The sequence below is a fragment of the Podarcis erhardii genome (assembly GCF_964252035.2).
Source record: "Podarcis erhardii genome assembly, chromosome: 2".
In the NCBI taxonomy this organism is placed as follows: Eukaryota; Metazoa; Chordata; class Lepidosauria; order Squamata; family Lacertidae; genus Podarcis; species Podarcis erhardii.
In genome coordinates, this window is record NC_138498.1 from 43,371,370 (window position 1) to 43,388,126 (window position 16,757).

A 16,757-nucleotide genomic window follows, 5' to 3' on the forward strand; every position below is an offset into this window, starting at 1 on the left:
AGCAGTGCCCACCCAGCGCCCTGCAGCTATTTGATCTGTTTCTCCATTGGGGCTCGGACAGTTCCAACCAACCCCCCAGTAAGGAGTTGGCACTACTTGCTACTGGTTTTCTTTTTCCTCTTTGTAATCCATTTTAGTTTTGTGGGGGCAAATTGCCATTGTAACCCTTGCCAGTAGGGATTATGATTTGGCACTCTCTCTGTGTGTGTGTATATGTATGCTTGGTTCTTGTTGACGGCTTTGTGAGGGTCAGAGCTGATTGTCAGCTCCTGGTCTCCCTCTACTTGCAAGATACAAGCATTTTCTCTAGTCCATGCTTTTAAGCTTTCTGTGGCAGTAATTGCAAAGGAACTAGAAACTGTTGCTGTGCAAGTTGTTGGTTTTCTTCCAGAGAGTGGGGTGGGAACAGTGGTGGGGTTTATATATTTTTTTGGTTGGATGGATGTATGAAGGGTTCTGCCTGCAGTGCCCCCAAGCAGCCCTCAGTCTTTCAGTTTTGGCACAGGGCTGCAGGCCTGCTACTGCCGCCTGCGCAGCCCTGGGGTAAGGGCTGAGTCAGTGAGTGTTGAGCGACATGTGCAGACACAGTTGGTGAATCACAGCCCCAGGGAGAGCTATAAAAAACCAGCTCTACTCCCCGGATGTGAGCAGGTAGGGACATGGTGTCAAGGCTTGGTTCCCTGTGCTGAAAGAAGAGGCTTTCTTCTTTGGGGCACCTAGCCACCCTCAACTGGTAAGTGAGATTGCCCTTGTACTGGCCTGGGGCAAGAGGGAGTGCTCAGTAAATAAACAAGGCCCTGCTTGTTGGCGCAGAGCATAGTTTTGCTGTTTGTTTCCCTCTGTGCCTTAGGAGGGTGCAAAGACTCTCAAACTGCCCAACTTTTTCACTTTCAAAACCAGGACATGTGTCTTCCGGGACATGTTCCTGGGTGAGTCATGTGACCTGCACCTTGCCTTGAAGAAAGCGCTTTTTCGGGGCGAGAGCAAGTCACCCAAAATGGCCGCTGAAATGTCCCATTTTGGGGGGGGGGTACTTGGCAAGTGTGGACTCTGTGCATTAGCAACTATAGCCCATTGTCACAAAGGGCGAAACTAAACAATAAATTAAATGCATATGTGCCTTTTGAAAAAACAACGTGGGAATTGGTGGTAATATTGTGTGTGTTCTTGCTCACTTTTGCTGTGGTCTCAGTGAAAATTGCCTTCCTATTAAACCTGCTATTTATCCTGGACCACAAGCTGTAATTGGTGCCAGTGGCACCTTCCTTCCTAAGGGAAATAGCAACTTCAAGAAGCAGTTTTCACTGGGACTAAAGTTCAAGGGGAAAGGGTTAAATCTCCTGCCGCTGTTTTATTTTTAAAGTTAAGTAAACACAAAGCACACTCATATTTTAATGTATTGCCTACTTTGGCCCAAATACACACTTGGCCAAATAGATTCATGTTTGCTCATTCTGAGATTTATATAACTGACTCACACCTGGTTTGTCTGCCTCTACTTCGGGTCACTCATCTCTTTTACTATGAGTGTGGCTTTCCCCTTTCGTGGCAACAGAATTATGGCCACAGCTTTTGCCACAAGGTAAGGCCATTCGTCTTTCAGCACACCTAGGGAGCAGATGTCTTGCAGTAATGTGCCTCTAGAGCAAATATTTATTTATTTCTAAAATTTATACCCCTCCCTTCAGTGGCCAGTTGGCACTCCTGCCTTACAAAACAGCTTTGCAAAGCAAATAGCTATGGATGGCTTGAACAAATGAACCAAACCACATTTCAAGAGGAAGTCGTATCTTCCTCCCTTCCAATCTGGCTTGTGGATGTGCTTCCCTGGCTTTAAATACAGTGATCAGTTGGGGCAGAGGTTTCCACCCTTTTTAAGTCCATGGCTCCCTTGACCTACATTCTTTCTGCAGCACCCCTGTGGGGCTCAGGAGCCCAGTTATGTCACCCCTTGCCTGAAGATCTGGCAGCCTTTCACCCTTTCTCGAACACCCTCCCTTGTGGAGTGTTCCCTCAACCTCCTCTCCTCTCCCCAGGGCAGCTGCAGCTACCACCCTGGTCTCTGAGTTACCTCCCCCAAGAGAGATGCCTCCTCAAACTGCCCCACAGGGGCTTGGGAACCAACCCCTAGTCAGCCCCAGAGGCACCATTCACCTGGGGAGCTTGTAGCAAGGACTGCTGCAACAAACAGCTGTGCAAGCCTTTGGGAGGCAGAGACGCAAGAGGGCATCAGGAGGGAGGGAAGGAAAGAGGGGCAGAGGCCAGTGTTGCCCGCAGCACCCCTGACTATTGTTCAAGGCACCCCAGGGTGCCATGGCACACTTGTTGAAAACCACTGAGTTGGGGGATTATTCTCAGAACACTCAGTCTTCCCAAGGGCAATTTTCCTCTCTCCAAAGGCTGCAAAGATCTATGCCAACTATCTTTGGTCTTACATCTTCCACAGCCTAACCTACAATCTAGAAACACCTTCCCGACTTTTGAAGTCTACATTCTTAGAAGCTGGAAGAGGGAAGTATACAGGCCAGCTACAACCCAGTGAATAAGCCAATAAATTGGTTCTGTCGCCTCCTAACCCATCAGCATATGGGTGCACCTATGTTCAGTCAGCCTGTAGGTTGTTTGAAAGATAAGGTCACACTTCAGTTCATTTGGGCTGGAGGCTAATAGGACACTTAGGATAGCCTGCTTTGGGGGGCCAGGATCGATTATGGTTGATTTTCTGAGCTCAATTGAATATTGAAGGGAGGGTGGGAACCTTACTTGGGACTTGGTCATCTCATGACATCGGTATCCGACTGGGTAAGTAAATACTGTTAAAGCTTAGTGATGCTGAGTGGAGCAGCTGAACTTGCTTGGAAAACAGGCCCACAGTGGGGATGATTTGCTGAAAAGACACATGTAGTATTTTGTTTACAACGCTTCCTTGGATGGGTATTTGAACCCTCACTGCATGGATTTCAATCAGAGTGGTATTCAATTTTGCTTAGAGAGACAAGCTTTAGATTTATGATGGAAAGTTAAACTTCGGCGAGCAAGTAATTTGATTGCTAAACAACATATAACTTGCATGTTTTGGCTGTTATTAAATCTAAACTACTGCTGCTAGCTAACTGATTTTACACAACAAATGCATACAAATCGGACAATACCACCCCAGTGCTCCCCAGTTTCTTTACACTTTACACACAGTTGTTTTGCAGCCTTAAGTGTTGCTGGCAGCCTTCCTCTCAGACGCCAGTCCTTTCGTGGACAGTGTCCACTTTCCTCTTTGGACCTGCTGGGCCTTCCCCCTCTCATCTCCCTGCCCTGCTTGTTCAGGAGGCTGTGATTTCCCTCCACTGAAGCAGAACCTGCCTCCTCCATTTTACAGGCTGGATCTTCCCAATTTTCAGACTGAGCCCCTTGCAGGTTTCAGACAGATCTTTCCACAGCTTGCAGTTTTCAATTATCCCATTTTCCCTCCGAGTTCCTGAGTTCCCATGGCAACTGGAACTACTCAGCAGCCAGCCTTTCACCCTGGGTTAACTTTTAGTTGGCTACCACTCACACAAAATTCACCACTACATATGCTCTAGATTTGTTCTGCGGAGAAACAGCTTTGGTCAGTTGACATATCCCACAGTATTGCTGTTTCCGTTTTCTTATTCTTTTTTGCCCAGTGGCGGTGGGGGGAGGCATGTAGTTTGCTCAGACATTCCTTTTCCTTGTCCAATTCCTCTTTGGGCTGTAAGGCCCTGACTGTTGTCTCAGCCAGTGCCCAGGACTTGCTGTTCAGGCTGGGCAGAAAAGCAAACAGCTTTCTGTGTTGTCATGACAGTGGCAGGCCGGAGGGCTCAGGGAGGCTGCATTTACAGGGAAGGCTTGTGGAGCTTGGATTGGGAACCCCCTTTTGAAGACTCCCGGACGGCCAGGAATTAGGAAAGGGAGCTATGTGCTGCTTATGCCACCCCTTTACCTTTACCTATGCCACCCCTTGCTATCTTGTCCCTCTTGGGGTTGGCAGAGAGCGTTTGAATGGGTAGACAGAACTGCTTGTGGCAATCTGCTGGATCCTGCAAATGAGAATGCAATGTGAAAGCCCAGGGAAGTTGAGGGATGAGTTCCCCACCCCAATGTATGTGTGTCAATTCATTATAGTTTATATTGTCCTTCCCTCAGTGGCCACTTGTCCTTGTTTCCTTAGCATGTTTACTTTGTGTGGGCCAATGCAAAGTTCTCCCCATCTGTCCATCAGCATATAGGGAGTTGACAGAGATTAGGCTGGAGCAAATGGAAACTGCGCCCCTATGCGGACATGGATAACCTAATTTCTCTTGTCTATGCTCTGGTAACCTATAGGTTAGATTACTCCAATGTGTTGTACATTGGGCTGCCTCTGAAGACAGTTCAGAAACTTCAGCTGGTGCAGAATTCAGCTTATTACACTGATCCTGACCCGATTGCACTAGCTGCCAATTAGGTTTGGGCCCAATTCAAAGTGCTGGTTTTGACCTATAAAGCCTTAAAGGCTCAGGACTGCCATATCTCAAAGACTGCCTGTGATCATGATTTGAAACTCTTCTAAGTGTACCTCCTTCATGAGAGGTCCAGAGGGTGGCAACATGAGATGAATGCTCTCCCCAGGGAGGCTCGCCTGCTGCCTTCGTTACATATTTTTAGGCGCCAGGCAAAAACTTTTCATTATAACCAGGCCTTTGGCTGATTAATGTGTTTGTGGAAGAGGGGTGGTATTAGGTTTTGTTTCATTAAGTATTTTGTGTTTTTATTTTGTATTTTTATGTTGTGAATCACCCTGTGATCTTTGGATGAAGTGCAGTGTACAAATTTAATACGTAAAATAGAATAAATAAACTTCAGGCCACCAGAGGGATTTCCCCAAGCTTTTCTACCTGTCAAGATTGCCCAGCTTCCAAACTCAGGAAACCAGGAATTTTGTTAGGCCCAAGCTAATACAAAAAATCCACTAGAGCTGTCTAACCAGACCTGCAAAAATTAAAGACTATCACCACACTTCACTGCATATCCCTGAAGAGTCAGACAGATAACAGCTAAAAGTTCACTCTCTGCCATCTGAGTCTTGAGCAGAAATATTGTTCTGTAACAGTTGACCAAGAAGGCTACATCGCTGGGCTTAGGTTTCCAGGCATTCCAGAATAAAGAACACTAGAAAATTGAGTGAGATAGTTTCTGTACAATGCATATAAATAATATATAAGAGAGAACCTGTAAAAAGTAGAGATAAAAGAATACTGTAGACATGGGAAAAATACAAGTCAGCATAAAACAACAAAACAAGCTAACCTAGTCTAATATAAACCCACTTGACCTCACACCACAGGAACAAACATCACAAGCAGGTGCTCAGGCATCAGGAAAAGGTGTGAGGCATGGACTAAAGGAATAACTCAAACATCTAGCAAATAACATAGCAACCAGACCAGAAGTTCCCAGCCAATCAGAGCTTAGCTGGCCAGAACCTTCCAGTACTTGAATATGTGCGTTCCCACAGAGGCACAGTTGCTGTTAATTAAGCAGGCTGCCATATTGGCCTTGAGCTATCAGCCTCAGTTAGATAACACAATTTCATCCTCCTTAACGAGAGCTACATTTCTCACCAGAAACAAGATTGTCCAGTTACCCAGGGAGGGGGGCAGGTGGCTGCAGAAAATAAACTTTGATCAATGCCTAAGCAAAATAAAAGCTTTTCTGGACGCTACCCAGTTTGCTTTGAGGCATTGCTGGACAGGTGTGGATTCTTGGACCTTGTTGATCATTAATTCTACATAGTTTGCCTGGGCTTCCTGAATTGGACTAAAATATTTTTGTCTGGTACTAGAAGATGAATCTGGGTGTTAAGGAATCTCGTGGGAGTAATATTTGGATAAGGTCAGGAACTACCAGGGACTTTGCTGAATTTAAAGTCTCATTCTTCTAACTACTTGAAACTCCAGTTTTCTCAGTTAGAATACATTATTTATCCTTTTCACTAGATAATCAGGAATCTTTAATATACCATTAAATGTGATGTTAAGATTCTGCTGGAGTTGCTTGATTGGGTGTTTGCATACAAGTTTTGGACTGCTCCTTCAACCTTTGATCTAGCCTTCTGTTCTGCTTTTGGACAGTACTATATATTACAAAAGAGGGTGTCCAAACCATCAAGTGATAAGTTAGGAACCACAACCATTTGGACTGTAGCCGTGCCCCGAGGTTCTTTGAATTACTCTCAACATAACAGCTCTGCTTGAGGGTACAGAACTGACTTGAATGCCATCTGTATAAACATTGTCCCATCCTTATTTCCCTCGATGTTTTGCAGTGAGACCTGCTGACAAAATCTTATATAGGGAGGGGGAAAGACTTTTCTTAGATCTGCCCGGAATTTACTGGTAAGAGGAAATGGTTGGTTGGAACCTGACAGAAGGCCAATGTTTAAGATATCTATTTTCAGCTTGGCAAAGGGTAAGTGTGGGCAGTTAGCAGAATCTGCAGATGACACACACTGATGGAGTAGTTTAGTGTGAGCAACAGGAAGTTGTCTTCAGTGAATTGTTGCTCAATAGAGGAAAAAGACACGCTCGTGCTAAGCTACTTTGCAGGTTCCTGTGTTGTTTTGTTGTGGCTCCCAATTCCTTGGTGAAATGGCAGAAAGGGGTATGATAAAAGGTGGGTTTAACTGCTTGCTGAATTAGTCTGTCACTAATCCATTGGGCACCAGAATAGCACTTGTGTACATTAGGGATAGCATGAGTGGCAGATGTCATCTAGTAAACTCTGTCTGTCTGTCTCTGCTAGATGCCAGCCTGGACTGATTGGAGAGCACTGCCAGTTTCAAGACCCTTGCCATCAGTCACCTTGCGCTAATGGGGGATCATGTGAGAGCACTCTGCGAGATGGCACTGTGCACTACCAGTGCACCTGTCCCAAGGGCTTTCGAGGTAAGAATACGCAATGTGATGAGATGCAGCGTGTGTCTTTCTGTAGAAGCTCCACAGGCGTTTCATATTCCTGATAAAGATTGCTTTGTTGGGAGATGGGAATGCACATTCTCCAGGGAGGATGGGTCCAGATTGTGGGTGAGAAAATTGACCTTCTGGGGAAGAAGTAACCTTCTAGGTCACTTGGTACATCATCTTCCATTTAGGTCAAGACTGCTCTCTGTTTGATGCCTGCGCCAGTAAGCCGTGTGTCAATGGTGGCCGCTGCACCAACTGGAATGGCCGCTACAACTGTACATGCCCATCAGGCTACCAAGGCCGCAACTGCCGGAGTGATGTGGATGAATGTCGGGTGCCTGGCCTATGCCAGCATGGGGGTACCTGTATCAACACACCTGGCTCCTTCCACTGCCAGTGTCAAGCTGGCTACACAGGGCAGCAATGTGAAAGCATCTCCACACCTTGCGCTCCCTCTCAGTGTCTCAATGGCGGCACTTGCCGTCAGACAGGGGAACTCAGCTACGAGTGTGCTTGCTTACCTGGTGAGTGAACAATTTGCAAAGTGTACCTTTGCTTGTACCTTCTGTAAGGGAGTGGGATGAAGTACTAAGCAGGTAGATTTTAGGGTGGAACGATCCCTCAGGGCAGCTGGGCATAGAGTTACACTTGGGACTCAAGCTTGACCCTTTTCTCTGGCTACACCGTGACATGCTTCACTATTCTCCTGTCAGGAAGCTCATGGGAAGCTGTTGAGCGCTTTGGTGGAGCAGGAAGGAAACAATCTAGGCAGTGGGAGGAGGCGGGGGACTTGGCAGCCAGCACATGCGGCTTTGACTGCAGGAGCCAGAGTGTAGTGGAAGGCTCAGCTAATTCTTCTTCCTTGTTCTAGTCAGAGATTTGGAACAAGAGTAGAGCTTAGAATAGAGGAGGGGCGCTGCATTGCTCAGGGGCTCAGTGTGACTCTGTGGTGTTTACCAAGCCTTGTCAAGCTTGAAACTGTCCCCCTGTGGCCAATGGAATTGACACCCAGGAAAGTGTGCAAAAGATTACAACCCATAGTTGCACATTAGGGATGGAATGGTGGGTTGCTGGGAGGATTTTTCTTTCTCTACTAGCAACACTTTTTCCACAGTTACTGGCCGGGCTAAAATCTCTCTTTCTCCCTTTTCAGGATTCAAGGGACACAACTGTGAGATTAACATAGATGATTGCCCAGGCCACATGTGCATGAATGGAGGCACTTGTGTGGATGGCGTCAACACTTACAACTGCCAGTGTCCCCCAGAGTGGACAGGTACTGCATTATTATTGGTCCAGCAACCAGAATGTGATTGGAACAGCCTAGGATTTTAAGAGCCTTAATAGGAAACATAGGGAGCTTTCTAGGATTTGGGCAGAGGTGGGAAATGTTCTTTTCTTCTCTATACGGCATTAACTTAATATTAGCCTCTAAGTCAGGAAGGCCAACTGTTTCAGAGAATGAGTTGAGAAATATTACCTTATTCTAGTTTGGGAAAACACTGGCTTTAATCTGGCTCGGTGCATGGTCGGCAAAGGAAAAGGCAACTCAGGGCTGCGAGTGTGGAGGTATTGGGGTGCATGAGGGAAGGAGAGGTGGTGCTGCAGCTGTTAGGCCATCCCTGATGAGAAGGTCTTTTAGCGAACTAAGCCCCACCTTCTTTGCACTGTAGGCCAGCACTGCAATGAGGATGTGGATGAATGCCAGCTGCAACCCAACGCCTGCCACAATGGAGGCACTTGCTTCAATACTAATGGGGGGCATTCATGCGTTTGCGTCAACGGCTGGACAGGGGAGAGCTGCAGTGAGAACATTGATGACTGTCAGACAGCGGTCTGCTTCCATGGTGCTACCTGCCATGACCGTGTGGCTTCCTTCTACTGCGCATGTCCTATGGGCAAGACAGGTAACTGGCTCCTACCTTGCATAATGTGTCCACGTCATATGTTTTTATTCTGGCTAACTGGTTTGGGCAGAATTTTTGAAGGGTTTGGTCAGCGTAAAAATAATAGAGTGGATTAAAGAGATATTGGATAACAGGGATAGGGTGTCAATCAGAAATGGAAGGACATTGCTGAACATGAACAACATATTGAAATCGATACCCCTTGTCCATAAATTCCATCCCATTCCCTACACGCCTCCTGTTTTGCTGTCAAGTGATTGCCTTTCATGGCCCTTTCTCTTCCAGGCCTTCTTTGCCACTTGGACGATGCCTGTGTCAGTAACCCTTGCCATGAGGATGCTATTTGTGACACCAACCCAATGAATGGCCGTGCCATCTGCACATGCCCACCAGGTTTTACTGGAGGGGCCTGCGACCAGGATGTGGATGAGTGCTCCATTGGTAAGACAGCTGCACCCTTCTTTTGCAATTCCAAAATGCCTCTAGCATGTGAGAGGGGTCACTGAGATGGACTTTTGCTAGCTTTTTGGGTTGGGATATTGACAAGTAAAGCACCTGAGAGAAGAATCGGTTTCTGCTGGCATGCCCTTCTCGTTCCTTGTCTGGGTTTATCCCTTATGTCAGGGGTGCACAACCTGCAGCCCTCCACATGTTGTTAGACTACACCTCCCATTATCCCTGATCACTGGCTATGTTGGCTGGGGCTGATGGGAGTTGTAGTCCAAAAACATTTGGAGGTTCGCAGGTTATGCCCCCTGCCTTAAGTGAAGGCAGAGAAGAAGTAATTTTGAACCAGCCATGTTCACTTTATGTGCATTTGCCTCCTCCAGGAGCCAATCCATGTGAGCATTTCGGAAAGTGTGTGAACACGCAAGGCTCCTTCCGGTGTGAGTGTGGACGTGGCTACACAGGTCCCCGCTGTGAGACAGACATCAATGAGTGCCTCTCCATGCCTTGCCAGAATGATGCTACCTGCCTTGATCGCATTGGCGAGTTTACCTGCATCTGCATGTCAGGTGAGTTTCCTGGCTCTGGGGAGCAGAGTGCCCATCCTATCCAGGACTGCATCTTGGGTAGCATGAGATGTGGGGAGAGAGTAGGTAGGCGACTGGATATGCAAGAATTGAGGTAGAATTCCCTGCTAAGTACGGGCTTCTTGAGTGGACTTAGATAGGTCACTTCCTTATTTCAATTTGCTTTTAAAAGTGAAAATGTCAGTGACCTGTTTCAGAGCTGTTGTGAAGCTCTGTGTAATGTGTAGATCATTCAAAAATGTTATGTAAATGATTGTAGAGCAGCCTCTGCTCTTGGGCTACCTGAAGCTTCCTGTCCCAAGTACAGTGGTACCTCAGGTTAAGAACTTAATTCATTCTGGAGGTCTGTTCTTAATCTGAAGCACCACTTTAGCTAATGGGGCTTCCTGCTGTCGCTGCGCTGCCACTGCACGATTTCTGTTCTCATCCTGAGGTAAAGTTCTTAACCCGAGGTACTATTTCTGGGTTAGCGGAGTCTGTAACCTGAAGCGTATGTAACCCGAGGTACCACTGTATCTTGTCTGCCAGGTGTTAGCATACCTGACTGATCTACACTGAGGCTCTGTGGAGTGGCTTTCTTTTTGCTCTTCACATGTTCTAGACACTTGAGACAGGAGATGCCTCTCAGACTATGACACTTCCATGTCTCGTTGGCTGTGCCTGTTCTTTTTTGAGTTATATCAGCAGGAAGTTTCTTTCACACTGCCTGCTCCTCTTAGGCCTGGATTCTTCAGTGTCTGGGTGGTATTCTCCACACTAAGAGATGTGCGTGGGCAGGGGGGATACAATAGTTAGATTGGTATGAGACTGTTGTGGGGATAGCCACAAGGTATAGTCTAACCTGCACCTTTCCCTGCTAGATTCCAGGCTTTGTATTCCCCACAGTTACAAAGCAAGAACATGTTTGGTTTGTACTTTCAGTAGAGCTGGCAAATACAGATTCAGGAGAAGGGCCCAGAAAGGTGCAGGAAGCAAGATACTATTGTGAATAGTGGAGGCTTCGCTCAGGGTCCCTGGAGGAGTATTCTGCTGTTTCATCTCCCCCGCCCCCCTGCTCCCAAATGGCATTGCAATACTGTGGGCTTGGGATGAGGAACAAGCCGAGATCCTTAGAAGCGGTTTGGTGGCTGAAGAAAGCGTATACATATGGAGGAATCCCTGGAAAGTGAGGGATGACTATACAGCTGTCCCTCCTCCCATTGTGGCAGAGCTATAGGACTGGGGTGCTGGGTAAATCGATACAATGTTCATACAGACAGTGGGAGTGCAGCATTGTGCTTGGAATATTAATGGTGGGGCCGGCCTGGCGGGTGATGTGAATTGACTGTGCTTTGTGTTTCCGTTACCCCATATAGGGAGGAACATTCTCCTTGCTTGCTCACTCATTGGTTAATGCTGGCTTTTTGTAAAAAAAAAAATAAAAAAAAAAATCTGGGGGAGGGGTGGGTCCTGCTAGCTGGGAATGGCTTTGGTCTAGGGGCTAGAGAACTTGGTTTTAGTGTTGCACTACTGCGCTTAACCCAGTATAGCTGCATTCTGGAACCATTTCCCCAGGATCAGAATGGAGCAAGAGGTTTGACGTATCGCCTAGATATTTGACAAGCAGCTCCAAAAATTAGGAGCACAGCACACAGTGGAGTGCCCCTCCTACAAAATCACCCTCCCAAAGTGGAAACAGGAAATCTTAAAAAGTTTTTAACTGGGACGTGGAGTGTTAGTTGGAATGCTCTTCTACTGCTTGGTTGGAAAACAGTTCTGGAAAGCAAGTTTTTTTGTGTGTGTACCCCCAATTCTTGAAACCCAAATAAGCATTTGCACTAGTGCATCATCTCTGATTCCTGTTCCCTTATTGCGTTAGCTCGTTACTCCTACAGTCCTCACAAGTTCTTGAAACTCAGCTCCTCTCCCTACTGCTAGCCTCACATCTTCAATTCCGTTCATTGAGACAAAGTGTTGCACCAGACACACATAACCAAACTGTTCCTAGCATAGCTGTCAACTTTTCCCTTTTCTTGCGAGGAATCCTATTCAGAATAAGGGAATTTCCCTTTAAAAAAGGGAAACATTGACAGCTATGGTTCCAAGCTCCTCCACATAGCCTCAGCTCTCCTCCTTTTTTATGGTGTAAGCTCCAGAGCTACATCACCCTCCCATTCCTCCTATGTCACTGGAACTTCCTCTCACAATTCTCAGCTTTGTTTATTTTATCTGTTGAGAGAAGCAAAGTATTCAACTCTCCCCCCACTGTTCTCTCCCTCTTTCTTTTCCATCCCGTCATTTCCTGCCAAGGAGCTTCTTACTTTCCCATTCCTTTTCCCCAATGTGGACGGAATAAGCAAAGGGGTGTGGGCATATCTTTTATATCAGAGTTGCCTACCCTGTAGCTTTCCAGGTGTTGTTGTATTCTAACTCCCTTCAGCACCAGCCTGGATGGGCCATGGTCAGAGATTATGGGAGTTGCAGTCCAGCAACATCTGGAAGACCAAAGGTTCTCCACCCTTCCTTTCTACACAGTATCAGAGGCAAGAAGATTCTCTGCCTCAAGGATACTTGGAGGAAGTGAGCTATGTAGGATTATTGAGTCACCACCATTTTAGGTTTTTCTCTACTACCCCCAAGGATTTGGGAAACCTGGCTCTGGTGAGCTAGAACTACGAGATTAGAAGTTGCCTTCACTCTTGGGATTTCCCCCTTGCATAGAGATTTCTCTCCAAATTGGAAACAGGAGTTTCCTCCCACAAAATGCTGCATTCTCTTACCGCCCCCTCAGAGATGAAGATACAGGCAAACTCCTGGAAACGCTTCCCATTAAAAAGGTTCATATGGAGACAAATTTAAGTGCCTTCTTACGTGAGAAAATTATGCCCCTCTTGTTTCCACTTTGGCAGGGAGAGTAGCTTAAGGGAGTGGAGATGGCGTCTCAGCCAGGAGCTGTGACTGATACTATAAGGCTGTAGCAACTCAGACCCTCTATGAGTAGTCAAGGAAAGTGGGGGTGGGCCTTGATTATTTCCTCAGTGCTGCTTGCCAGCAAACTATTCATCGGAGAAGCAGACTTCACTGTTTTTATTACAGTGGTGAAGGGCTGGGAATAGCAAAGCCTGGAGGGTTAGTCATGCAATTCTGTGCCTTTATAGCTGCAAGGATTCCTTGGAGCATGTGTACACAGACTAGCAGTTGGGCAAATTCAGGATGGTCATTCTTCTATTGACCAGAGCCTGCTTAACCCCATTGCCTAGAGAATCAGGATACCGTTGTGCTAACCTTATGCATGGCATGTCCAGTGCCTCATTTTTCCTCCTTTCTGTTATGGCTGCCTTTCTCACCTCCATAGCGAGATGGAGGACTCATAGCCCAGCAATAGAACACATTCTTTGCAGGAATGGTCAGTCTTTGGTTAATAGACAGTCTTGGTCAAAAGAGCAGTCCCTAAACACCTTAGAAAGTGCTGCTAGTCAGAGTAGATCATACTGGGTTAGATAGACCTACAGCCTCACTTGGTATAAGATAGCTCCGGGTGTGTATTTTTGCACCCATAATTTCTGTGTGCATTAACTGCTTTATTTATTTTGTAATTGCATATTTTATTGTTGTTAACGTACCCTGGGAACTTTAGATAAAGAGCAGGTAAGAAATTTAATAAAATAAATCAATAATAATGTGCCTGGTGTACTCTCTCCCCCCCCCCCAATCCTTTTTGATTTCCTTTTCTACCACTGGTTCCAGCTGCTGGCTGTATTTTCATCTGTTCTTTGTGTTCCTGCAGTTCTCTTATCAGGAACACGTAAGCAACTTGACTGTCGAGCCAAGTATTATCTCCTCTTAAGTGGAAGCAGGGTTTTTAGGCAGAGGTCTTTCACATCCCCTGCTTCCTGATTCTTTTAACCTGAAGATGCCAGGGGTTGATCCTGGGATCTTCAGCATGCAAAACATGTGGCCCATCACTGAGCTGTCATGACACGGAAGGAGCAGGAACAGAACTTCTGCTTAATTGAAAATGGAATAAGCTCAGCAGTTGCACAGATTATATAAACATTGCTTTGAATTAGTAGAACTAACACATGATCAAGTTTGATGCATGGAATGCTTACTCCACCGTCAGTAAACTTAAGACACCTGCGTTAGGATAGGTGCTATATGTACCATAATGGTAAAGTGGGGATGTGGGGAAATAATGGAGAGGAAGGAATGGAATGCAGGCAGACTTGTAGGGACAGCAAAGATGGAGTTTTAGGGGAATCCGCACCCCTTCTTCCTACTAGATGGGTCTTAAACTGTCTGTCTGATCATTTTCACCTCTTAAAGTTAGTAACTATAAGGAACCAGCTTTAAAAATAGGGATTTTGTTTTTAATGCCTTGTATGTGAAGCGAAACGCTGTTATTTATTGTGCACCTTTGCCATGTAATAATAAGCTAGTATTCCTAGGCGTGAGCCTGCCAGGATGAGATGGACCCCTTGCCTCACTGTGGTTGTGGTGCTACAGTGATGGACACACGGGTGAGTCTAATCACTATAATAACAAATGGTTCCTCTTGGTTGCAGGTTTCAGTGGCACTTACTGTGAGATCAACATCAATGAGTGTGAGAGTAATCCCTGTGTCAATGGTGGCGTCTGTAAGGATATTGTCAATGGATTCAGCTGTACCTGTCCCTCTGGTAAGCCAAGGGCTTTTTCCAGCAAGGAGATAAATGGCACTGCATCATTCTCTTACCTGTCCTCCCTGCCTGGCATAGCACAGGTGAACTTGAGCCTGTTCCCCCACAGGGCTCCTTCTCTGGCCTCTTAAAATAGTCTGCATGTTTGTGTGTATCTGAAACCTGCCCAGACCTTACTTTGATAAAGCTGGTGAGCATCTGCCCTGTTTGTAAGGAGCCTTGCTTTCATCCCTTCTCCTGATGTTAGGAAATGTCTGCCCCTTGTGTGAATTCAGCTGAATTTGAGTCTCTTAAGTTGAGCTGTGCTGCAGTTTTTCATGAGCTCACACTGCCCCTTGTGCTTCCTCTCATCCCTTGCACTGTGGTACAGTTTGTGTAAGTTTTCTTTGCTGAGCTAGGAGTCCAGCTTGGGGAATTCTTTGTCAGTGTATGGGATGCAACTGTAGCCCTAAGGAGAGTGTGTTCAGCTCATTCCCCAGGACTTGCTCCGCTTTTCTGCTACCAAGCGGGTGGGGGGCCCTGTCCTCCATTCAGTTGCTTCCAGGGCTGATTGACAGACAGGCCTATAGCTTGCTGTGTGGGAGCTGGGACAATGGTATCTTTGTTCCCCCAGCCTGTCGCACAGGCCCCTGAACCCAATTTACATGTGGGGCAGACACCGCAAAGCCCCCTGTGGAGAGGAGGGGGAGAGAACATTGAGAGCCTTTGCTATAGGCCTCTGCTGGTAGGGCTGTGCTGTGCAACCAGGATGAAGTTTGAGGACTCCTGTCCCACATTTTTCCTCCCAGTGCAAACCTGTTTTCTCTTTATCTGGAGCTTTCAGGCAAACTATCATTTTATTCGAGGCTTGCTCTAGCTGTGTACCCACTTCAGACACTTAGCTTGAGAACGAGTATACACTCAATCCTTTTGCCAGCCTAGCTTGCGCCCTTTTCAGACATACTTGTAAAGTCCCCTGTTACCCCTAACAGCTGGGAGCTTCCAAGTACACAAGCTTTTCTCACTCAGCTCTATGAGAAACCCAGCTAGGGAACAAGAGGCTATGCGTATAGTTCCTCCACTCTTCCACTGCAGCACTGAGCGTCCATTTCCCTGCTCCTTTTTTATATAGCTGTATAAATGTTAGTGTGAGATTCTCATCCATCAGAGTGGATAACAACAAGTGTTCTTTCTGTGTGTGTTGTTTGGAAAGATTCTCTTGTGTATATTGGGTGAAATGCAACACGTATGTTAATGTTGCCAGATTGAGTGCATGTTCCTCATTTTGTTGGTCCATCTGGTTTGTTTGACTACTTTTTCTTTCTGGGTCCAGGCTTCTCAGGCTCCATGTGCCAGATTGACATCGATGAGTGTGCCAGCACACCATGCCAGAATGGTGCAAAGTGTGTGGACCGGCCCAATGCCTATGAGTGCCGTTGTACAGAAGGTAATTGCTCTCTGCAATGAGTTATTGCCTTCCATGCTCTTCTGTGCTGCTGGAGGGGGGATTGTTTCAAGTCATGAGGATGTTGTGATGACGACTGCACGAGGATTATTAGAATCTGATGCAGTCTAGAGAAAATTTCCCCCAAAACATCCTTTACATCTGCCTTTCATCGGTGCCATTTTTGAAAAGCCCGGGCTGGGTGTGATGTGAGCTTTCTTCTCAATCCATGGTCCTTCCTCTGTGAGCATCTTTTAGGGACGGTGTCAAATCACTTTCTAACTTTGGTATCAAGCCTTCAGCAAAATACGGTAACTTCTCTATTCCTGATTCACAGATAGTTGTGAAAGATCAAGATCAAATTGATGCTTGCAGGGGCTCTGTTTTATTTCCTTTTAGATGACTTTGGTTTAAAGATGAGCACAGAATTTAACACCATGAAATTCCTAAGGAAGCTTATTGTGTTCTGAAACCTAGTGGTGCACAGTGCATGCCACAGCACATCATAAAGAGAACTAATATTCCCATGAAGTAAAGGAAATGGACTTGGGAGAGTAGGATTTTTTTTAAACAGACTGCAAGAAACTCCTACACAGAACGGCTTTTAGGATAAGGGGAAAGGAAGCCAAATTAGTGCACACAGTTCATTCACATTGAAAGGAGGGTTAGGTTACTCCTCATTTTTTGTTGAGTTTCTTAATTGATGTATCTAACTTGCTTGATAAACATGAAGTGGCATCCCTTCTCAGTTGCTCAGACACTTAAAAAAGGACAGT

General features: G+C 46.2%; 1 protein-coding gene across 4 annotated transcripts in view; it reads left to right on the forward strand.

The window, feature by feature from the left end:
* NOTCH3 (notch receptor 3) overlaps positions 1-16,757 on the forward strand; it is a 59,290-nt gene that overhangs the window by 20,326 nt on the left and 22,207 nt on the right. For all 4 annotated transcript variants that reach the window (XM_081850127.1, XM_081850129.1, XM_081850128.1 and 1 more), the window contains exons 3-10: positions 6,799-6,941; positions 7,148-7,483; positions 8,113-8,235; positions 8,633-8,866; positions 9,152-9,307; positions 9,697-9,882; positions 14,445-14,558; positions 15,871-15,984. In XM_081850127.1, coding sequence (XP_081706253.1) covers positions 6,799-6,941; positions 7,148-7,483; positions 8,113-8,235; positions 8,633-8,866; positions 9,152-9,307; positions 9,697-9,882; positions 14,445-14,558; positions 15,871-15,984 — 1,406 coding nt within the window. The remainder of the gene's footprint in view (positions 1-6,798; positions 6,942-7,147; positions 7,484-8,112; positions 8,236-8,632; positions 8,867-9,151; positions 9,308-9,696; positions 9,883-14,444; positions 14,559-15,870; positions 15,985-16,757) is intronic.